The following is a 25,030-nucleotide window of genomic DNA, read 5'->3' as shown; positions in this document are numbered from 1 at the left end:
ATGTTTTGAAATTTAATCCTTTCTTACATAAACTTCAAAATAGTAGTAATAAAATAAAACTGTTTTCCTATTATACTTGAACTACTACCTTTAGTAGTTCTAAAATGGAAACTGTAAGCCTCATTTAGATTTATAATCAGTAATGAAAAAAGCAACTCAATTTCTGATACTGCAGTGTTCGCTGCCCAGGCAGAGCCTGACTCCTGCATGAAGCCCAACAAGAATCTTTTTGCATCAAGTCCGCTGCAGAACAGGGCCAAAATGCAAATTCCATTGCTTCAGTAGTAATAGTCGGTGGGGGGAGAGTGGGGGGAGGCATTTCAAATTTCATGATATTTTCACATCTGTGTGAAGTGAAAGTAATTCAGGAGCCTAGCATGTAATAAATTGCTTTAAGTTTTAGAGATTGTTAACTTTAGTAAGCCCAGCCATATTCTGTGCCATTAAAACAAGAGCACAGGATCTGTACCAAAAGACAGTGGCATATGAATGAGGAGAGCACCTAGTGGAACTTTAACATGGGCTTCTGTAGCTCTCTCTGGTATGTGTAAAAAAAGGTCTTTGAAGATATTCTAACCTGAATAAGAATGTTTTCTTGAATCAAGTTCCGTCTTTCCTATGAAGAGAGGCTGAGAGAATTGGGGTTATTTAGCCTAGAGAAGAGAATGCTCCAGGGAGACCTTACAGAAGCATTCCAATACTTAAAGGGAATCTGCAAGAAAGAGACTCTATCAGGGTGTGTAATGACAGGACAACGGGTAATGTTTTTAAACTGAAAGAGAATAGGTTTAGATTAGATATTAGGAAGAAATTCTACACTTAAGGGTGTAGGGGCACTGGAACAACTTGCCCGGAGTAGCTGTGGGTGCTACATCCCTGGAAGTGTTCAAGACCAGGTGGGATGGGGCTTTGAGAAATTTAGTCTAGCAGCAGGTGTCCCTGCCCATGGCAGGGCCACTGGAACTGAATGGTCTTTAACGTCCCTTCCTACCCAAAACAAATTCTGTGATTCTCTAATTCTATGATTAAGATTTTTGGAAGTTTAGCCATGAATCACCAAAATACACACTCTATATTACAAGTGGTTTGTAATTATTCTTGCTAAAATAATGAATAAGTGAAACAGATGCATTGAAACATTATGATCAATATAGTCTTCAGAAACAGTTTTTGCATGTTATACCACTAAATTTCTTACTCTGGATAAAAAGTGACCATGGAAGCTTATTAGTCTTAGTAAGCCAGGGCACAGAAAATTCAAAGATATGGTAATCTAGTATCTTGGATGTACAGATGCATTTTTTCTCAGTAGTTCAAAATCCTTTAAAATTTGTGCAGTTGTTTTTGTCATCTCTTTATATTGACAGATCTCAAAATATACTTTTACTGTTGTCTTGTTAAATACATGTTCTTCTTGTATGTTTGCTGTTTGAAGTGAGAGTGATATATAAAATGGACAAGGATGTAGGCAAGCCTAGCAGGTATAAGAAAATGTAGAGAAGCTCAGAAGCTCTCTGAAATAATGAAAGGTGGCATATGCCATGGAGCAGGAGCAAAATGTGGGTGATAAAATTCTGGACTTCTAATGAGGTGGCAAGTGGGTGCAAAACAGTAATGGAACCAGTTTTGAAGCCAGTGGTGGCAGGTGCATTAGGGATTTGCCAGATCTCTTTTTTCCTCAGCATTTTCCCCTTGCTATCCACACCCTCCACTCTTGAACATGGAAAGTCCCCAGAATGTGAATTGGGTTGATGGGTGGTGAAACAGGAAGGGGAAAAGCCTGAACAGCTCATCAGTGTGATGAAGATCACAGGATGAAGAACAAGCAAGGCCACAACCCAAATAACCAGCTCAAAAAACAGCTGTTATTTTTTTGAACTTACCAAGTTCATCTGAGCCCCCAGCACTGTGTTGCATAATAGCAGTCAGTATCTTTAGGGATTAGTTTTGTATGACAAAGAAGCCAGTGCTAACCTGAACTCCCCTCCTTCACTACTTTCAACAGTACTTAATATATCTATTTATGATGCCTGTCCAATATGCCTGGTGTTCTTAAGGCAGAAAGCTAAGTAAAAACAATGAATAAAATTATCACATAGCATATGTCCTCACTTTCCCCGCTGCAGTAAACAACTATCACTGGGTGTACTGTCTAAAATCTCTGAAGGTTCCAATACACTACAGAAGAGTATGTTTAATATATGAGATATTTTAATGCTGTAACATCAAGGATACGATTAGGTTTTTACTTTACTTTTCAAACTTCAAAAACTATTGGAGTCAATGAAAATGAAACTACTGTTTGTACAAATGCTTATTAGGCCTTTTTTATTATTATTTTATAGGTCTTGTAGAAATTTGCCTGATGCATCCCCTTGATGTAGTGAAAACAAGGTAAGATTCTGCTTGAACATGTTTTGTTGACACTGGAAGATATCCAGCTTAGGAGCTGTCAAAAAATAAAATGCTAGAACTTCTCCAAGTAAGATAACTTGTGCCTTTAATGGCATTTATATTTACTTACCTGTATCTACAGCATTTGGCAGTTGGAATTTGAATAGCATAACACATTTCTGATTAGAGGTCATCTAAAGGTGTTAAATATGTTTTCTGACATGCATTTTTAACATTGTAACAAAATCCTATTATATGAAGAGGGCCACAGTTAAATTCACTTACTATCTGTATCATCTGCAGCAATACTTCTTTTTTTAAAGTGGGAAATGCCATATTGCCTCCAAAATCATTTTCACAGATTTCTGAGAGCTGATACAAATGATAAAAATTGTGAAATGAGGTGTTCCATATTTTCTTTATAAGCTATGTAACTTTATGATTTCATCTTTTGTCCCTATTTCCTTTTCTGACTATTTGTTTATGTGTAAGCATAAATGATGAAGTGACCTGGAAAATTTGGTCAAATGATTTTTTCAATGTTGTTTATTGAAACTGAAAAATATCAGTTAATAATAGTTGTGTCCTTACCACTAAACTATGTCTCTAAGCACCACATCTATATGTCTTTTGAATACCTCCAGGGATGGAGACTCAACTGCTTCCCTGGGTAGCCTGCTCAAATACCATATACCTAGACCTCTGTCTAGGTCTCACTCATCTAAGTGAAAACATTTCACTGGGAGATGTATCAGACCCCTCTACAAATAGTGAGGAGATCAGTTGTGGTGTTTGGAATATGCTTTAAGCAGTCAATAAGGACTTGAGGTTCTAGTTTCAGTCAGCCAACGTGAATTTGTTACAGATATATTTTGGCTTATGTTTAAATCACATTTTGGGGTTTGCCTAAGGCCTTGAGATACTTTTCTGCAGCTTGCTTTTTGCAGGAGGCCATCTGTGGTCATTGCCCCAAACCATAGGAGGGCAATGGAGGCTCCATCCACATTAACTGCTGCCTGGGTGCAGCAGGTACTCCTTGGTGCTTGGAGTTTGCTCTGAAAATTCTTCTGGATGCCTTCATAATATAGAATATATTGATTCATATGGAGACAATACACCCAGTAGTTTCAACTGGGTCCTCTGTGTGCCCCTTTCAGCATACTGAGACTTTTCAAATAAAACATGATTTACATAGAAAGACTGAAATTAAAGACTCTGAAACAAGAGGGTACAAGCAAAACAGATACAAGACCAAACTTACAAGAAAAAAAATCTGTCTTGCTTTTCCGTCTCTCCTGTAGTTCTCATAGGATATGCTTTAGTGGCATCATTTTGGCCTGTTGTGCTGTAAGAATTCTTTAAAGCTCTGGCTGAGTTACCTCTTCCCGTTTTCCTTTGTACTAAACTAGGTGTTGTGTTCTTCCATAGTATAAATGCAGCATCAGTGTTTTACTCCTCATGTCTTTGCTGCCTTTGAGGTTGTCATCCAACCCATCCTCATGCCCCTAGTCTTGGTTGAAAGAACTTAATACTATCCTTACTATCATCCATGATTCAGAACATGCTGCATATCATTTATCATAAAAAACATTAGCTACGTGTGTTCTGATAAACTGGCAATTAACAGATATACTCTCAGCTTTCTAACAGAAACCAAAGTTACAGTGGATGTTCAGAAGGACAGAGTTCCCCATTTCTACTCCAGATTTTACTGTTTTTTTGTTATACTGTTAATATAGAAAATGCTAATCACATCTGAGATCCAGAAATGGGTAGCGTTGAAGAGTGTAAGGGAATGTTTGTGAAGCTTTCTCAACATTTTAAAAAAATTATAAAAATTATAAATATTGAGAGCCTTTTAAATGTGAAACCTGAGTCTATACATAATGTAATTAAAGAAGAAAGAAGAAAAAAAAATAGAAGAACAATAGGTGTGTAAAAGAAATCAGATTGCAGTTCATGGCAAAAACCAAGGGCTGAATCAAGTAAAAAAGCCATTAAGCAAATTTCTCCTTCACTGAGTTAACTGCAACTCTTTGCAGAATTGAGCTGTACCCAAGTAATAGCTTTCCTGTGTTCTGGTGGTGCAGATGTATTCAGAGATATTATACGGATTCTGGTAATTCTGCTGAGGTTAGTATTGGCTAGTATAAATATTTACATCTTGAAAGCCAGTGGCAAAACCAAGAATAAAGTATTCTTTGATCTCATCCACCATTCAGTGCATTCAGTGTCATGTTCATGCCCCTTCCCTTTGTTTTGCAAAGGTCCAAAGTTCTCAAAACTGCTATAGCAGGTTAATTCGTGGCCGCACAGAGGTTCAGGTGAAACATTGTTTTTAATTATTAACTTTGAATTTAGAATGGATTGTAATACATTTTCATTTACTTTATTCTTTTGTTTCAGTGTCTCTCAGCACTGCAGTGCACTCACTCTTTTCTAACATTATACTGATAATCTCTCATTTCTTAATTGCTTCCAGCTAATCCAGCTAATATAGGTTGCTGGGTTTTGTTTTATTTATTTATTTATTTATTTATTTATTTTTATGACTAGGTGAAAGGATTTATAAAACCACTATTTGTTGCTTAATTTTTATGATGTTTTGAGTTTCCTGCATTTTTTCTGTTAAGCATTTGTTTGTTGGAAAGTCTCATGGCTTTTTCAAATGAGTGGAATCTTATTTGATCTAAATTAGCATTCTGAAGTTTAGGGAGGATGCCAGAGGCTCATATCTAGTGGATTTGTAGCTCAGGATCATGGCTTGGTTGTTATAATTTTTGTGTGTATGTTTTTAATAAAAAATTGGAGAAATGAAAGTTCCTGTCAAAGATTATTTTGAAACCCTGGAAAATGGTTTGGCTCTTTTGCGACAACATTTTGCAATATCTTTTCTGTGTTTAGTAATTTTCTATTATTTTACAGTAACAATGCTTAACTTCTTTATTCATAACACATATCAGAGAAGGAATAACATATGTATATATAAATGCATTTTTATAAACTACAGACCAGCAAAATGCTTAATAGACTTTTGTTTGTTTGTTTGTTTCTTAATAGGCATTGGACAATAATTTTATTTTATCTATCAGAACACCAAATATCACTATTTTCAGAAATTCATGTAAGTGACCTGGCTAGAGAGAGATAACTTATAATCCATTGTTTTAGCCCTATGAATCTCAATTCTTCTTTGAAATAAAGCTCTCTTCTCAATTAGAAAATATATTGGTATAGTTTCTGATGAGACACTATTCAAATATTTGTGCTATATTTGTTAGTCTCTCAATATGACAGAGACTTTTTGTTAGCTGTTTTATTTACCAGTTACCCTTAGGATTAATTTACTGATTGGTAGATTAAACAAATCTCCATTTTTGTCATCCTAAATACGATCAAGTTTTACAGAACATGGTAAGCGTTTGTGTCTGCCTATGTACGAGCCGGGAGAGCAGTAGCAAGTAAGATCTCTCTGGTACAGACACAGTCAAGACACAGAAAGTTCATTTTTTTAATTAAGAAGCCTATATGGTCTTTCTTTACTGGAAAGTGAGTAGAAAGTGTCTTAGTCTGGTTTTGTTTATTTTCAAACCCTTTTCTTTTCTTACGTCTAATGTGGGCTATGATCATTCATTAGACTTACAAAAGGATGATAAAAGGTATTCTAGATCATGATATGTAGGACAAAACATTGTCATATATATACATATTACTTTTATATTAAAATTATCAGAGTACTTTTCCACCTAGAGTTTATCCTTTGGCCCTACTTGCATATGTTTTGGTTTAAGCAAACATATAAATTTCATAAATTAATAGCCTTTTACTGCCGAAAAAAAATATACTTGTGCAATAGCTCACAGGAGCAGTTGCAGAGCAAAAGGGAGAGAATTACAGGAAGCTATCAGAAGTTGAGGGAAAGCTGATGCTGTTTGAGGGATCAGTCAGGCAAACCTGACTGGAAGATGTCACTGTGGCTCCAGGTTATGCCTTTATGTGATCCCATAGCTTTGAACACCTTCAAGTTTTAGGCGGAAAAAAACAAAGAACAAAAAAACAAAACAAAAAAAAATTGGTTAATTTCCTGCTACTGGGTTGCTGCCATAAAACTGACATTTTCAGGAGCCTACTAACTTCCAAACTACCTGCACTGGCGTATAATTTTCCTTGCTATTGCATTTTAACATCTCTAAAATGCATGCAGCCAAGAGAGACACTGCAAAATTAGAGCTTATAAATCGTATGACCAGAAATAAAATGTTAGCTAATATTTCCTCAGGTATAAATGTTGGTTACCTTTACATGTGCCTCCTCTTTTTCATTAATCAACAATATTTATATATCTGAATTTTTGTCACTTCACTGTTCATGAAAACAAATTTCAAAGTTGCTAGTGCAAGTATTCATAAATACTGTGAAGCATATATTGAAATGGAAATACTCATTTTGGATGTGGCTCAGTATTCTTTAGTTAGGAAATGGAAACCATATTTTGTAACTCTTTTTAGCAATTGTATATACATGACAGAATTTAATAGAAAACACTGATGAAGAAATGTGTGATTAAGTGCTTTGAAATAATAAAGAAAAAATAACAAGATATCACTGAAAAATTTCAAATACATAAGGCATCTAAAAAGATTTGTATCTGAAGGTCCTGTGAACAGAAATATTTTTATACGGATTAGATGAATCGTTTACTTCTCTCTTTCATTTTGGCAGCAATTTGACATAACTATACATTTTGAGACAAATATTTAAAAGAAAGATGTTTTCTCTCACATCATACTAATACAAAATTATGCTCCAGATCTGTGCTGAATTCAGTGGAAATATATTAGTTCATACCCCTTGAAAATCAAGGGGTTTCAATTCCACACAACATATTCAGAGAGTGGTAAATGTTATTGTAAGCCAACTACCATCTAAAGGGTTTGGAGAAACTCTAATTAATTATTGTTTAAAGAGAGCCATCAAGATAGCTTGTATCATTACAAATTAAACATATTCAAGAGGCAATGTTTTAATGCTTTTCTACTTAATTCAAATAATGACATTTCCAGATACTTTTAATTTTTTATTCTTTATTTAAATAGTCTCTTCTATTTTCAGACTTAATTGTGTCTTTATAACATGGCCTCACATTGGGATGGATGTGTGCAATTTGGAAAGCAAAGCCCAAGAGAGAACCTAAGAGACATTCCTTCAAAATCTCTTACTTGTTTCTCAGGAGAATATGTTACTCGTTTTCCTGATCAACCTACTGTACATCCTTGTTATTTTTCTTAAAGCTGTTTCCCACCTTTGGTAGAATCTGGGAAAAATATGTTGCTTCTACTTTAATGCCTTTTTACATAGTTCAGCATTAGAGCAGGATCTGTGTGTGAACTGATTTTCCATCTTTTGTGTGATCCAGAATATCAACATTAGAAAATAAGGCCAATAATTCACCTTAAAAAGTTTAGAGAAAGTTTTCCTCTAGTCATGATCAAGATTTTATGGTTTGCCACTCTTTCTGCAACAATCCAGACCAACATCATGGATCTAAAGCCCTGAATTTAGTAAAGAATTTGGGATCTGAGTCCAAATTTGAACTCTGCAGTACAGACCCATTTCTAGTTAGCAACTGTTCTGCTGATTTGTGTGTGTGTGTTTATCCATTTTGTTCCTTTGTTCCAATTCTGTCATTTTGGTCTTATTAAAAAGTTCAGCTTACTACATGTGTTTCCGATCTCATTCCATCTGTTGTTTTGCAAGAGCTACTTCCTTTATATCATTAATTCCTCTTTGATTTCTGGTCTTTTTTGTTTAAGTGAGCAGTAGTGGAGCCTGTTTCTTAAAAAACATGGTTTAAGGAAGAGTTCATTTTCCTTATACAATGTTACCATTTCCAAACGATCATAGCTGACTTGGTTCACATCATGCTGTGTTAAGTTCATGTTACTTCGTGCAAACTGCTCTAGCTACATTCATAATAGTTTTAAGAATAAATAGTCTTCCTGTCCTGGGAAAATTATCAGGATACCAAACAATTCCATATTCTGTTCTTGATGTGAAATCTCAGAAGACTATTATAAAAACAATTAAATTTGGCCAACAAAACAGTACATTTAATTAATTTTGACTTTTGGAAATTTTCACTTAAGATTCTTCTTTTATTTTTTTTTATCCAGAAAAACAGCAGTTTTGGGTTGAAAATGTTGAAAACAGAGAGAACAACCACTATCATCTAAAAATGTAGATAAAAATATATTGAAACTGATTGTTTCCTGATAAAAGTTTTTTGTTGTTGTCATTGTTTTCATTTTGGGGAAAAAAATTATAAAAATAATCCCTGACCAAATCAACTAAATGTCTTTATTTCAACCAAATATCAAGGCTTTTCCCTGGGATTAGTCTTACTTGATTTATCAGTGGCTTTTGACACAATTGTTCATATGGTCTGTGTGCATTTTGTAGCTGATACTCTGTTTTTGGCATTTGAATTTCAGTTTTTAAATGCTTTGAATATTTCCTTACAGACCCAAGTTTTGTATAATAAGAACTTATCTCAAGTTTACAATGATTTGGATGTGGATGTGATCCAGGAGTCAGTAATTTGCCCTTTGTTTTTCTTCTACATACAAACTGTTAGGAATTAATAAGGGCGTACGGGCTAATAATTCCAGCTAGATGTACTATTCCAATTTAAATCCTTCCCTGAATTAAACAACAGTATTGATGTGCACTGTTAAACAGATGCTCTGATTTGCAGTGCTGGTCAAAGAGATTTTTTTTATGTTTTTTTATTATTATGATTATTTTCTTATTTTATTTTTATTCGTAGGCGTACCATATGTATGTTTTATAAAGACTGTTGAGATCCTTTGGGATAAAAAGAACTGTATAAATATATCATCATCTCCTCATGTGATACTGTGCCATTTGTGGTCAAACTGCAAAAGTGCTTAACAGTATCTCTATTTCAAATCAGCGTTGGTTTTTGTAAAAACTGTAACATAGTGTTTCTTGATTTTAGAATAAGCCTATCACTGCTCTGTTAGAAACTGAATGTTTGTCCGTCAGCAAAATAGACTGTCGGAGCTCTTTTCTGAAGCTTTTCTGTAATTTTTATTGAACATTCTGCCATTTACTGTGTATTTTTATGAACTTTAGGTGCTTTCTTAAGAAACTGAAATCCCATGAAATAATCATTTCCATTTTACAGAGCAGCACAATGATATTACCTTTTAAGTTATGTGTTATCTGTGCCATTACACTGGCCATACAAAAACAACCCTATTTTTTGACTCACTTGAGAGATATAACAGTGTGAAATTTCCAACACCTGCCAAATAAGCCATATCCACCTTGAACATGCTCAAGACAGTGAATTAATATCTATTTCTCTATTTCCCTTTTAAAGAATTCTTTCCCTGTTTCTAAGGATGGTAGGGGAATAAAATTTTTATAAAAAAAAATGCCTCTAGATGCCTAATTAGCTATCTGGACAGGTGTGCAGCTGGCCAGTCTCTTACACTAGAAGGAAGAGAAGTGGTCCATGTGCAGGAGGTAAATGCTGAGACTGTCCTAGGAGGATTAAGGAGAGAGGCAGCAGCAGATGTGGGAATGAGCTTCTCAGGAGTGGAAGCAAGCGGACAGTCTCCCACAGAGAGCAAATGAGAAAGAATGCATGAGGAAGAGCCAAGACTGACAAGAGGAAATGTATGATGGTATATTGCACATTTTCTTTTCAGACCAGTAGGTGTGTAAAGTATATGTTGGATTTCTGGAAGGAAGCTGGATCAAAGATGACTTGGAGTGGCCTTAGTGCTCTTCAACATGTAGTCTGTATTTTTGTTGCAGATTTTTGTTTGGGTTCATCTTTCTGTCTGTCCTTTTACACATCCCAAGCACAGCTCTGTTTTGTAGAACCCTTTACAAATGATTCCTTGTGCAGACAATCTGAGGAACAACTGGAAATCATACTAAAAGACATACCAAATATTATCCATCCTACTAGTGACCAGGCTTTTGACTATGGACATCTGCCAAATGTAAACATGCATTTGTGCTTTTCACAATTTTATGCTTGTTGTTCTGCTTTTCATCTGATTTCGACAGTGAACTAGAATAGTTCATTTCAGGTCCCTTTAATTTATGTTTTGCTTTCCTTCTAATGCCATAGCACAATACTCTTTCTGTTTGGATTTCCACTACTTACAAGCATCAGGTACCAGCTTCATGTAAAGAATTCCTGGCAGCTACATGGGCAGAACTTGTAATATGAAAAGAGCCTGAGGGTTTCCATTCTGTAATCTACATATATTATATTTACATCTTTAAAAAAAATGTATAAAGACACATTTGATTGTACTGGTACAGTATCTTCCTTGGTAGAGAAAGGAAAGTTTCTTGATGTTTAAGATCACTAACACTGGAAAAAACTGCAGTTGATTAGCTGTGTCCTCATGATGCAGTTTCAAGAGGGTGGTATGGACTGCATTTTATGATTTCATGGGCTGCACATTGTGCACTCCTGGTTTAAATCCAGGAAAGCTCTGATTTTTTTCCTTCCTTTTGTTTTTATTTTATGAAAATATTTCCTTTCCTGACATAAGACTACAGAAAACCCTCTTCCAGGCAGAGCAGGCAAATGTGACAAAAGAGTTCCAAAACTGTAGCTATAGATAAGAGCCATGTCATGGATTGCTGATATGTTGGAATAATTCTTTTGTAGCACTATTTACTGGGAAGAGGAAGAAAAGGGAGAGAACCAAGGACTAAATGCCTTCCAAAATATGCTCATTGTACAATTGGCTGCTTCTCTAGGTAGAACCTACCAAAAAAATAAGAGAGGTGTAATGTTGCTTAGATTCTCTTTGTGGTATCTCAAGATTTATACAGATATGAAAATGGATGCATCAGGCTAAGAGGTCTGAAAAAATATATCCATATTTGTACAGAAAATACCCTGTAGTGTTATATTATGTGTTATGGTTTGCATTAAACAATAAATGTGTTTAATTATTTTATTTATTGAGATTTCCATAGCCTCAGGATATGCTATTCTATTGCTGTTAAAAAAAAAAAAATCTAAATTATCATAATGTGCTAATATACCTTCTTTGAGCTAAGTAAATTGCCTCACTCAAATGGTGAGAAAGAAATAATGTTAGATTCTTAGCAATCAATGTAATGTGGACTATCCTGTACAACATTTATGAATCTGATTTATTCATTCTGGACATGGAAGATCTATTTGCCTATTTATCTGCTAGTTCATAGCAATGAGGAACGATACCAAAACTGCTAGAGGCAATTTCGACCAGGACAGTGTAACCAGCACTTAAATTCACAGCCAGTTTCCAAATGAGGTGTTACAGTCTGCATCCATGATGTTCCTCCTGCCACTGCTGTACCAGCACTCAGAAATTCCCATCCCAGTGCTGAGCTCCTCTCCTCTCCTCTCCTCTCCTCTCCTCTCCTCTCCTCTCCTCTCCTCTCCTCTCCTCTCCTCTCCTCTCCTCTCCTCTCCTCTCCTCTCCTCTCCTCTCCTCTCCTCTCCTCTCCTCTCCCTCTCCCTCTCCCTCTCCCTCTCCCTCTCCCTCTCCCTCTCCCTTGTCCTCCTGTCTCACCCACATCCCCAGCATGGAAATGGCTCCCAGGCCATGGGACTGGGTTTGTCCTCTTCTTCCCAGCTTTCTTATGCCTGGTCCTGGAGGCGTTCCTAATTTTCCTCTCCTTCCCCTCTGACTTCTTAGGATAATGAGGCAGGACGGGGAGCAGAGCCTTCTGCTCCTGTTCAGAGATCCTTGGTTCTGTTAGCTGCCTGGCCCTAAACCACAGCTGGTTTCCAGCCTACTTTAAAGTGTGCCAGGTGACAAGTGCCTTCTAATTCCCTTTGGAGGCTCCTGCATAGCCTCCTAGCTCTCACAGCCAGGAAGTATTTTCTAGTTTTCAGATGTTTCCATTATGCAATTTCATCCCTAACAACTACCTATACCCCCTTTACTGTACATTGTTCCTCTTTCCCTTTGTTTATTCCCTTTAGACATGCCCCCATTTTCTTTCCCTAAGCCTAAATTAGGGTAGACAATCAAAGAACCTCTTTACATAATCTTCCCTCTGTGTCAATCCTGTATTTAAAATGAGTCAAGTGAAACCATGAGGGATGGAGTGGTATGAGAGCAAGAGCAGAAAGCAGAAAGTGGAGGGCTAGGAGGTGATAAAGTACATGGGGTTCTATTTACAAGAAAAATATGTGCTGAAAATAAGTATTTAAAATGGGAATTGGGGAGTGGAAATGACCAGATGTTAGCATAGTTAAAAAAGTAGTCTGGAGACAAAGAAATTGGATAGTTTTAAATATGTATGCATTTTTAAATGATATTTAAAATAAGGATTAAGCAGCTGGGAAAGGTTACATGGGCTACAAGTTGGAGACATCTATGGTATACATAAGATTTTTTTACAATAATCTAACAAAGCAGCTGGGTGAGTTATTAGCAGATGTTAATGATTTGTCAGTGGTATAAAACTTTAAGATAACATTCAGGAGTAGAACGTGGTCATGCCTGATTTCTCCATGGACAAAAATTTTGCATTAGACCACTGTCATGGCTGATTTCTAACCATGGATGGAACATGCCTAAAATAAAGCAAGGAAGGAACCCCCCCTTTTTTTAAAAAGAATAAAGGATGGGAAGGGAAGGGAAGGGAAGGGAAGGGAAGGGAAGGGAAGGGAAGGGAAGGGAAGGGAAGGGAAGGGAAGGGAAGGGAAGGGAAAGGGAAAGGGAAAGGGAAAGGGAAAGGGAAAGGGAAAGGGAAAGGGAAAGGGAAAGGGAAAGGGAAAGGGAAAATGAAAGGGAAAGGGAAAATGAAAGAAAAAGGGAAGCTATGTTTACTTTTCTCATTATTTAGTCATGTAGTAGAATGAGTGGGAGATCATTTAAGTATGGAAAATCCCTATTTAACATCTTCATTTACAATAAGCACAAAAGCAATTTTCTACCTCTTTACATTTGTTTTTTTCTTACTTGTATTTGCACTAGCTTTTAGAGGCTAAGGATATGAGAGACTAAAACTGTGTATGTTGGAAGCACAGTGTAACTGTAGCAATGCCAACAATTCTGTCAGAGAAGCTGGCCATTAATACTGTATTTAAGTATGTCCTTAAAATAACTACATTAGGCCAATAAGTGCCAAGTAAATCTATAAATAAATAAAAAGAGAGATAATATCTTTATGAACTATGCTTTTTGTATGTTTTTACGAGCAGATGCACCAGTGTGTATTCTAGGTCTAGAGGGGGTTTTGAGAAACAAGAGTCTTCATGTTGAGTAGGATGCAAGTTAAATACCATCTCCAAAATAGTCTTGGCACAATAGAGCTGTCTTTTGAATTTATTTCTCAGGAGGAAGAAAGGGCAAAAAATGGAAATATTTGCAAGTTCTTAACTGCTGCAATGTTGTAGTAAACCGATGACTCCCTGGTGAGAAACAGAGGGTTAGACTGTGCTTTTACAACCAGAGTCAAGCTGGGGGCAGCGCTCAGCAGCACCAGCTCAAGAGCAGCACACAGAAGGGATTGTGCCTCAGAGGGGCAGTGAGCTGCCCGGTGTTCCCTTAGCCCTGACAGGCTGTTGATCCATAGCAGTATTAACTTCTCGTAACTGCAAAAGGCACTGCCATACCTTATCCTTTGTGAGAAGGGAGCTATGCCTCTGAGTGCTACATGTGGTACTATCCATCTAACATCTACTCAGATAACTTTACCTGTAGCAACTTAGATCAAGTGGGTTTCTCACAGGAGGCAAGTTGGATACTTCTTCTTTAGCACAGTAGTGAGATGAATCAGCTCGACACGAGAATCAGATGAGTGGCAGTGGCAGTACAAAGGAGGAAGAAGTACAAGAGAAAAGTGCCTGTGGAATGCGAAAAGTGCCTGTAGACAGCAGCAAATCTTTATGACAGAAACCTCTATCCAGTCTCATGACACTTTCCCTGAGTGAGTCAGCCACAAACTGGAAGGTTCAAATTAAATAGTTCTGAGGTTGCTGAAGTGGAATACAAATTAGGAAAGGAAAAACAGAAAGGGAAAAAAGTTTTTTGACATTTTTTGTACCCTAGAAAGAACTAAGAAAAGGCTTATTTAATTTGAAGATGTGTTTCCCCAACAGTTTAAGGTCATTTATTTTGGAATTACTTTTTTCCCCTTGATACTTACACTGTCATGCAGTGACAGTATCAGCAGGGACAGTGGAAAATTGATCAATTAATCACTTTTTGGTTTTCTTTTTTGCCAGCTTGTTTTCCCAAATTGTTTCTTCATACAGTTGTGTAACAGGCAATACCAGGCCAGAAAAGGGGGCAATCCACACAGGTTGTCAGTGGCAACCACCAAACCATATGCTAAAAGTATACATGAAAGGCATATGTGTATACACTGTCATGAGAGTGCAGTGTAATGTTACAATTAACCTGGTGAAAGGGCGATCTGACACTGAGCAAGTTAGTCCTGCTTATGGTTCCCTGCTACCCAGCTCCCTTCTCTACTGTATGTGGTATGTTCCCACTGTTTCCCTTACATCAGATCTAGCAGTTGCAAAACTTCAGGAAAAGTTGATTCAGCTTGCTGGTATGTGAGAAAATTAAGCTATAAAAAAGAATTTGTTTTCTGGTGGCTGCATACCATTAGATCAGCTCAGTTGTAATGCAAAACTGCATCCTAGTCACAATGTATACACATTTATTTAGTACATCTCTAAGTTAAATAAGAACTTTTATTTCCATTGCCATTTTTTTTCATCTTGTCTGATAGCATATATTTCATAGTGTTATATCTTCACTTAGAACATCCCAGTCAGGATGGATAAAAATGTTGAGTTCCACTACAGAGGGAATAATAATAATGCAAGTATGTTAGACAGGTAAAAAGGCTTTCTTAATTTAGCCCTTGGAGGGTGATTTTTTAAATACATCATTTTCCTTTTCCTTTGTCTTCTTTTTCTTTTTATCTGAATTGTTTTATTATCTGAGCAATTTGACATATCTAAGAACTGAAACAGCTGCAAACTCCATTGTTATACAGATAATGCACGTATGGTGTATGTCTCATGAAATTTAGGTATATACTGAAATTTAGTATTCGATTTCATAGATGGGAAGCTCCTATTTTGCAGTTAATTGTTCTAAAAGGACAAGGTGTGTTTTTTCCTCCATGTCAGCACCCCTCCTTGTACAAGCTGTAGACCTTATTGTAGTTTTCCGTGGGCCTATACAAAACTCCATTCCTAGGAGAAGACTAATTTATCAAAAATGGCACAGTTTTTGATGAATTTGTGAATTGAATCAGCTTATAGAAGGATTCAGTAAGACTCAGAATTACCACAGGAGAAGGAGCAGGACCACACAGCAAATGGGGAGAAGGAACTGAGGATGAAAACTCCCTTTTTTGTTTGTTTGTATGTTTTTGTTGTTTTCTTAGGTGAACTTTTAGATCGGTTCAACTGTCCACGGAACAGCTTAAGTCAGAGGCATCAAACCATCTAAATCAGGAGTAAATTAATTCCTTTTCTTCAGTGTACTATTTATCAGCTTGCAATACTTAATTCATGTCTAAATACTTTGCCAAATTTGAATGAATAAAGGATTCCTGAAGTTGCCTGTTAATAAAATTGCGCAATTTTACAATTGCTTGCAGTTATTGCCATAAGAAATTACTGCCCATTACAAAAAGCTCTTGACTTTTCTGTGAAACATGTAATTAGGGTTGAAATTTCATATTAAAGCTTCAGCAGATATAATTCATGGCTACTAAAAGGAGCCTTGCATTCCCTCTCATGCCAGCCCTAATCTCAGCAGATTCAGCTTTCTAACTTGGCTAAAAACTAATTCATCAGAAAACAAACAAACAAACAAATGAAACAGAACAAACTGTCTAGCAAAAGGTAAGTGTAATTGGAGAGGGAGGAATAAGGAAGTAAACTGGGAGACCTCTCTCTCCAGGTATAGGTGTGAGTTTTTCAATCAGCTCCACTGAACAGTGTGAAAAACATGGAACATGAAGGTCTGTCCTACCTAGGAAGTAAACCTGGACACAGGAATAAGTTTGGAATCATATATAAAGCTTGTTCCCATAGTTCCATGCTGTCACAAAGGAGAGAGCAAGGACAGAGTTAAGAAGATTCTTGAGTTCCTGGATCATGGACCCTTGAAGTCTGAAGAGAGTATATACTTGTCATCTTGCCGTACACTAGCGTAATGGTCCTTTATTGACCATTGGCAAGAATTAGATATTAGGATGGATGTCCTTCTGATCCCTTATACGTATTATTAGCACAAAAATAATTTAGTCTAACTTCTCCAGGGATTAGGGTTTTGTCATCACAGCAAGACTGTGCAGCACCCTTCTAATAGGTATTTATAGAGGCAAAAGGCTGGACTCCTAACTATCTTCACAGTGGAGCTTAGTGACTCTGGAGACACTTTCTTTACTTTAAGGGTGGTGAGGCACTGGAAGAGGTTGCCCAGAGAAGCTGTGGATGCCCCATCCCTGGAATTGTTAAAGGCCAGGTTGGATGGGGCTTTGAGCCACCTGGTCTGGTGGGAGGTGTTCCTGCCCTTGGCAGGAGGTTGGAAATAAGTGATCTTTAAGGACCCTTCCAACCCAAATCATTCTATGATTCTATGAAGTAACATATAGGGGCATGCAAGGACATATATGACATAGGTGTCTGTGAAAACAGGGATTGAGAGCACTGACTCAGACAGCTTCCTTTGGTCCAGGGTTTGATTTGCATGAAAAATCATCAGAAAAGTAATAAAAGAATGATGATGACTGTATCATACTCACATGCGTTCTGAATAACATGAAAACCATCTCATCCATTAGCAACAAGGAAGTCCCAGAGAAAATCCCACCTGTGGAACAAAGTTAATAGTACCAGACATCTTCAGCTCACTCTGCTTCAGAAGCTACTACATCACAAAACCATTCCCTGATTATCCAAACAATTAACATTTGCTAAATTACATGAATTAAAAGTCTGAACACAATTCTGCAGTGAGATTTATAACTATTTTTAGATCAATTTTATGTATTAATAATGTTCTTTCTACTTGCTGACTTTGCAGCCTTTATAGAAATGTATACAGTAGAAGTATGTAGATATGTTGAAGGGGGAGGGCAAAGTATTATTCTTGTCTTTTTATACTATTCTGACAGCTCAAGGGACCTTGAGGGAAATTTTGGCACTGGAAAAGTATCTTAATGGAACATAAATCCGTAGGTGGTATAGAGGTGGATTAATGACTCTACTTCACCTGTTCCTCACAAACTCTTATATGGGAATAGGTAATTCTGGAAAGAAGTCAATGGTCAGAATGTCTTTTATACTCCAGCTTTTTGTGGCTGCCAGGACATACCCTTGTGACTAATAGGAATTCAGCATCAATTAGAACAACTCCCAAAGTTGTGCTATGTGTGCTGGGGCTAACACAGTTCCACCATTCTTGGCTTCCCAACTGCAATGGAACTGTGAGAAACAGCTTTGAAAAGTTTGGCCCATGGTCCTTCCTCCCACTTAGTCACATTGCTTAAGGATAATGTAAACTTCAGTCTGGAGTGACAAACCGTAAAACTGGTAAAGCACTAGGCCAATTCACAGGTGCCCTTGGAGGACATAATTTGTGTAGTTGCATCAAATTTCAATTGATGTGAATAGCCAGAAGTCTTTGGAAAGAGGTTGTTTTCCTATCTGCAAAATAACATTAACATAAAATCCGTTTCAGAGTCCTGTGGCTCTGAATAATGTTGCATACACCCAGTGTTGGTGGATGATTTGGCATGACAAATGAGATCCTTTGGAAGTTCATAGCGGTATAAGTTTATTTGTCCATGACTTTCAGTACTTTAGAAAATACAAAACATTGTTAAAGGACAGTCTAATTTTACCTTTCTCTAGGGCATTATCACAAGACTATGCAGAACCCTTTGTACTCCACTGAGTATTTAAGTAGGGCTGGAGTATTTTAGATGCTCTGCTCCAATCATCTGCATAGGCATGAGATCATTGCGTGGAATGTTCAAGATGGGTTTTGTGAGAAATGAATTTTTCCTAAATGTTAACTTCTGTATTTTTTGGAATTTTACTCTAAAGTGACATGTTTCTCAGAGTGCAATTTTCCCATAGCTATCCATGTTATCAAGATGGAATTTCCATTTCACTTTGCTGTTATTGCACCAATGTATTAGCGACCTCTATGATCTGTTGAAACTGAAGGTATATTATCTTACTCTGGGTCTCAGGTATGGACTGTAATGTGACTTAGTTCCCACTCAGAAACTCATGACATGAGTTAGGCACGTGTATGTTGAAGAGCTCAAAATCAAAGAATGCTTCATTGACCTTCAAGTTGTATAGTGTCTTGGCACATATTCAAAGCCAAAGTTTTGAATAAATAATTTCAGTTTGATCATATTTCTTTTATCCAGTATACTCATTTTACTTTTTACTAGCCTGTACATCTATACTTGCCAGTCTGTCTATAGAAGAAATATATTATGTGCTTAATCAGTACATAAAATTGTGGGAGGCGAAGGACTGGTGTTAATCTAGATACTGAACTTTTTCTGACAATGTCTTCTGTAATTCTGTGTTTTGTAGTATTATAGCATTTATTTTTAATAGTTTTCTCTTGTATTTTCATACTTTTCCTGTATACTAAAGAAGTTGAGTACAAGTACTTAGAAACAGAAAATTTAATTGCACTTTCTGTTGTTATAAATATTTGTGTAAAGCAAAAGAATTGCATTGACATTTTAATATGCTGTCACTTCAAGATACTACATGAAGTGTGAACAGAGCACAGGCACTTTTAACAGGTGTCTCTAATTGTTAGTTTGTTTCTTAGAAATAGCCATAATGTAAAATTTGGTGTAACATGTAGATCCAAGGTGTTTGGATCCTGAAACATGCTAGCCAGGTTTTCCTTTGGCTGCTGGTAAAAACAAATTGGGGAGTGTAATTGATTTTTTGTAAGAAAGCTTTTATGTTTGCTTTGAGTTCAAACTCCATCTTTTTCTTGTTATTTTTGTCCCTTAGGAGGGATTGCAACACAGGCTTTTAGGAAGAAAAAAAAAAAAAAGTTCAATGTATTCGTTTATTTTAGCAAATAGGATGTTTCTATTACTTTCAGATTTTGCCAGTTTGTAACTGCAGAAATAATCGGGAAAAGGGTGAAAGCCAGATCAACTACATTACAAAAATGTGTATTTTCATTAAATTTTCCAACTGCCTGTTATGTTCAAAGGGAATTCAAGATTGTCTTGTTCACAGAATGTTTGAAAAGCCCCTTAAAAGACTCAGATACATCTAGAAAAATGGATGGATTGTTGGATGAAGTGTGCTTTTTTTAAAAAAAAAATGGCAAAAGAGCATCAACATGCATGCAGTCTTTTCAGATTTTTAGTGCGATTACTACTGTTTCCAGACGTTGACATAAAAATATCTTTAAAGAAAAGAGCAGAGCAGAATACAAACCTGGTAAAAGTTAATACTGATTATCAAGGAGGGGAAAAAAAAATAAAAAGCAAAACAGTTCTGTTACATGGCAAATGAGTTATGAACCCGCATCTTCTACAAAGTTTACTTAGTTAACAAGGTTGTATTATGAACGGTTATTCTTTTCCAGTTTGGCAGAAAGATAAACTATGTAAGTTCTCCAAAGTTATGTGCTTAAGATTTAGTGAACGTTTCAAGATCAACGGTTTCACTAATTTTGCAAATACATTTAGATTGATTGCAGAAAATTATGGAAGTCTATTTATTAGTTAAGCTGTAGTTAAGGTAAAGGAATTCTGATCAATTTGCTAAGAATTGCCTCCAGCTGTGCTGGTTTCCGTCATGTAGTTAAACAGAAGCTCACTCTAGTTTGATCTATTTGTCCTCATTTTCATGGTCACTGAAGTAAAGTGTGATGGGCTGAGAAGCAGTCATGGGTTCCTTGAGTACTCAGGTGCTAATTCAGAGTCAATGAAAATCTTTAAAGCCACTGGGGAAATACATATATATATTTCTTAAATAAATATAAATTAATATGTTCATTACTGAAACATTTTTAGAATTAGTGAAGAAGCTGTGTCATAACTTCTTTAATTTCAGCATAGAACTGATAGATTAACCTGTCATCTAGAATAGCCAATAACCTCATATAGCTAAGAAGTGAGAGAACCAGTCCAAATTCCTTCTCCCCTGAATCAGAAGTCAGATTTGGACTTGACCTTCCCAAAACCTACACAGGTGCTTCAACCTCTGAGTCTCTGTTGTGTCTTTATTCAAACCTCAGTAATTCCTCCAGGCAAGACTAAAAATATGAGCTCTGATTAAGACATTCTTCCAGCATGTTCACTTGCACACATGGTTCAACTACACTGCGTTGTAACAAAGCAAGGACTTCAGGGTGTATCTGCCAGACCTTACTGTGAGTACTGCAGTCACTAATATCCTGCCTCTCATTTCTCCTTCAGCTACAATTCATCTTAATCAAAATAACAAGATGGAAGGTGTTGTTTATGCAAATAGATCCATTTTTAAAATGATTGTTTAGTGAGTTTATGTGGCAAGGTTTTGGTAGCAGGGGGCCATAGGGGTGGCTTCTGTGAGAAGAATCTAGAAGCTGCCCCATGTTTGGTAAGGGCCCCACTGCTGACCAGAGCTGAGCCAATAAGTGATGTTGTTTTGCACCTTTGTGAGAGCATATTTAAGACAGGGAAAAAAAAACGCTGTGCCACACAGAGCAGCTGGGAGAGCGAGAGGAGTGAGGAACAGCTTTACAGGCGCCAAGGTCAGTGAAGAAGGAGGGGGAGAGGTGCTCCAGGCGCCGGAGCAGAAGTCCCCTGCGGCCTGTGGTGAGGACCATGGTGAAGCAGGCTGTCCCCCTGCAGCCCATGGAGTACCACGGTGCAGCAGGGTTCCACGCTGCAGCCCGTGGAGGAGACCACGGTGGAGCAGGAGGACCCGCACCGACAGAGACTGCGGCCTGCGGAAGACCCCTGCCGGAGCAGATTCCGGGCCGGACCTGTAGCCCGTGGAGAGGAGACCACGCAGGAGCAGGTGACCTGGCAGGAGCTGCTGCCCGTGGGGGATCCAGGTTGGAGCAGTTCGCTCCTGAGGGATGGACCCCGTGGTACGGACCCATACCTGGAGCAGTTCTTGAAGAGCTGCTGCCTGTGGGCAGCCCACGCTGGATCAGTTCATCAAGGACTGCATCCCATGGGAGGGACCCCACAGCACAGGGGATGAGAGTGACCGAGAAGGAGCGGCAGAGAAGCGCTATAGACTGACCATAACCCCCATTCCCCTGTTCCCCTGCACCGCTTGGGGGGAAGAGGTGGAAGAGGGTGGATGGGTGGAAGGTGCTTTTGGTTTCTTTCCTTTGTTTCGCACTTCTCTAGCTTGTTAGTAATAGGCAATAAATTTTACTATCTCCCTATGCTGAGTCCATTTTGCCCATCACAATAATTACTGTGCGATCTCCCTGTCCTTATCTCAACCCCTGAGCCCTTTTCGTCATATTTTCTCCCCGTTCCTTTTTGAGGAGGGGGAGTGAGAGAGCAGTTGTGGTGGAGCTCAGCCGCCCACCCGAGTAAAACCACCACAGATTAACATGTACATTTATGCTGCAGGTGCAAAATCATGCACACTGAAGATACAGAATCTTTTTTAAGTCTTAGCATTGTCCATGATGTATTCCTGCACTTTCAGTATGTGTGGAAAATGCACAGTGGCTGAACTGGTACATCCGCTGTTCTGTCAGGAACATCATTCTCAACTACTATTATTCTTGAGGTTTTTCAATGGATCTCATTTAATTAAAGCATAAGAAAAAAAAATGCTGCTTTTTAGTTCCTGACCTACCCTGTTTGTTCAGCCATTCCAGATATTTTCTTACTGCTCTCGCCACGTCTTTAAGCATCATCTTTCTGCCTTAAACAAACTGGCTTTAAACAGTATATGTCTTGTGAAACTCTTACTCTTTTTTCCACTGTCACACCTACTTCTTGTTTAAAGTACCTAACAAAATTACCTTACATGTACCTAGCAAATGTTCCACCTTTGCTGATCTTAACCCAAAAAAAAAAAAAAAAAGTCACAGAGGATCATAGAAGATCAAAGTAATAGCATTATCTCCTCAGTAAACTGCTGCCCTTTACTTATGATTGAAATGATCCCAGTTCAAATCCTGCTACACATAGAACCAAGGAAAAAAATACTTTCAGCAGTTCAAGAATGTAGTGCCTATTTTATGGGTAGTTCATCCACATACCTACAGTCATCAGAGAGGGTTCTTGCTCACATTAATCAAGCTCTGAGTCTTCTCTTGCCAAACTGACTCTCATCTGTAAATGGCGTTGTTGAGATTAGCTCTCAATCTTTACTTTTGCTCAGTAATGTTTGTTGTTCTGATAGGGAAGTTGTTTACCCTTCTGCTTGTCAGAACTGCAAGTCCAGTTACTGAAGTGTATTAGTAGTAAGAACAATCTTAAGGTTTAGTCCAGTAGCTAAGGTTTTCCTTAGATGAGGAGATTTCATCTTTGGAGTCCCTGTCCCAAATAGAATGGACACAAGCCTGTGAGAAGGAGAAGTGTCATGTGGCTTCCAGTGAAAAACACTGAGGGATCAATCCTATTCTCAGAAAATACCATTGGTCCTCAGGGTGCTGAATCTGCCCTGGTGACTACAGAATTGACTGGAATATATGCTTTTTTCAGCATCACTTCTGTTCCCTTCAAACAGGGAGAATCCTGCTATTCTCACCATTTCATATCCCTGTTCATTTCTGGACAAATGTCAAAAGGAGAATCTCCATGCTATTTCTGGCAGACAATAATTCTGTTCAAATCTTCACTGTCGCATCTCAGAATCAAGAACTTTTCCGTGAATCTGTGAAATACATGGCTGCTACACTGGATATCCTTGTTGAGAGCTCTTAGGAACTGTTGTGAAGTCATCTACAAGTTGTCCACTGTCATACAGTTCTTGTAATGGAAGATGTAAGAAAGTGATGAGAGACAGTTGGTAGATGCTTGCCAGATCAAGAATGTTAGACTCAGATATGGTGTTCAACTATTGCTCTAATGGAGATTCTACCCTGGGCATTTTGAAATGAGACCATCCTTAGTATTTTATCAGTATAGTATGTTAGGTAACATAGCCAGAAATATTGCTGAAGAAGAAATTATTCCATACAGGTTAGATATAACTGAAACAGAGATGGTAGAGATGTGCAGTGTATATGAAATATCATATGACATAGACTCCATGCTGCATTTATCATTGTTGCATGAACTTATGCACAGTAAATCCACTAAATTTCTCTATTAGTTCTGAGAACTAATGAATGTTATTGTCCTTCATCCTAAGATTAAATAAAGGGCTGCTAGAGATATGGGCTACTGACAGGAAATCCCTTTCAATCTTTCACTGTATTGCTAACAGAGGTATACCAGTCATATAAAATACTTTGTACATTGGCTTCATGAGGTTTTAGGGGTCATGGTTAAAGATCCTTCTTTCTCCTCCTCTATCTACACTTCTCCCTCCCCCTTCCTCTCCTTTCATTGGGCTCCTGAGTATGCAAAGGCAAGAATTTAGTCCTGGGTGGTTTTGGTCCATGGTGGAGGCCACAGCACAGTGTGGTGCTGAGTGTGCAGAGTCCCTGTCCTTTTTCCTGAGCCCAGATCTTCTTTCACAGCACACTCCCTTCCTCTCTACCATCCTGGGAATTCTGCCTCTTCTGCTACTTGGATTCTTCCTTTATTATAGCACAGTCCTGCTGCAGATTCCTTCTTCAGGACCTGCAGACTTTTCTGAGCCTGTACAAGGCAGGACTGCTTTGCCCTGACTTTTCAGGAGGCAGGAGAGGCATCAGGAGTGTGGAGCAGTGAGACTACTATGCATGAGCTCTGAACAGGGGAACAGTGGGGGAGGAGGGGTTGGGTTGGTCAGAAGCAAAGCATAAAGGTGCCAAGCCATCTGCAGAGTGGACCCACAAAATTGAGGAAAAATATTTTCTCCTGGTGGCGTTAAAACTGAGTCCTCACAAAGTCATTGTCTTGACTACATCTCAGTGAAACTCAAGAGTTTTATTTGCTTAGTAGTTGCTTTGACAGTCGTTAAACCATGTTGGAAAAGTAAATCCTGAGTGTGACTGTCACTCACATAGTGTATAGTTTCATTTCATTAAAAAATTAATAGACTGATCATGAAAGCTAAGAATGGAAAATTAAGGATTTTTGTATGAAAAAATTCATACAAACTTTAAATATGCAAAATGGAGAAGAGGGAAACTAGAGCCTTCTTGGGACATCAATGCTACTTGCAGCCATGATTGCCATTAACAGTGACAGATAGTATCATTCATAGTGGCATAGTCCAAGACCTTGAAATTTGTTTATTCTCTCTTGTTGTATCTGTGTCTTGTGCATTCACAAGATACAGGTGATTCTGACAATTTTTAATCAAATGAGTATTCTTGTTTTACTGACCAAAATTTTTGCAATTTGATGTTCTCTGGGTGCTCTTCCGGAATTAACCAATGCAAAATACACACTGGAGTCTAATTTGATTGTAGTTTTCATTGAGCCCTTTAAT

The 25,030-nt window shown here is 37.7% G+C and overlaps 1 protein-coding gene across 2 annotated transcripts in view; it reads left to right on the top strand.

The window, feature by feature from the left end:
• Positions 1–25,030, top strand: part of SLC25A21 (solute carrier family 25 member 21) — a 254,296-nt gene that overhangs the window by 139,044 nt on the left and 90,222 nt on the right. For both annotated transcript variants that reach the window (XM_048059873.2, XM_048059876.2), the window contains exon 2: positions 2,346–2,394. In XM_048059873.2, the coding sequence (XP_047915830.1) occupies positions 2,346–2,394 (49 nt within the window). The remainder of the gene's footprint in view (positions 1–2,345; positions 2,395–25,030) is intronic.

This window comes from Anser cygnoides, chromosome 5 (assembly GCF_040182565.1).
Source record: "Anser cygnoides isolate HZ-2024a breed goose chromosome 5, Taihu_goose_T2T_genome, whole genome shotgun sequence".
Lineage (NCBI taxonomy): Eukaryota > Metazoa > Chordata > Aves > Anseriformes > Anatidae > Anser > Anser cygnoides.
The sequence above is the reverse complement of the archived record's forward strand: the minus strand, read 5'-3'. Positions and strand labels throughout refer to the sequence as shown.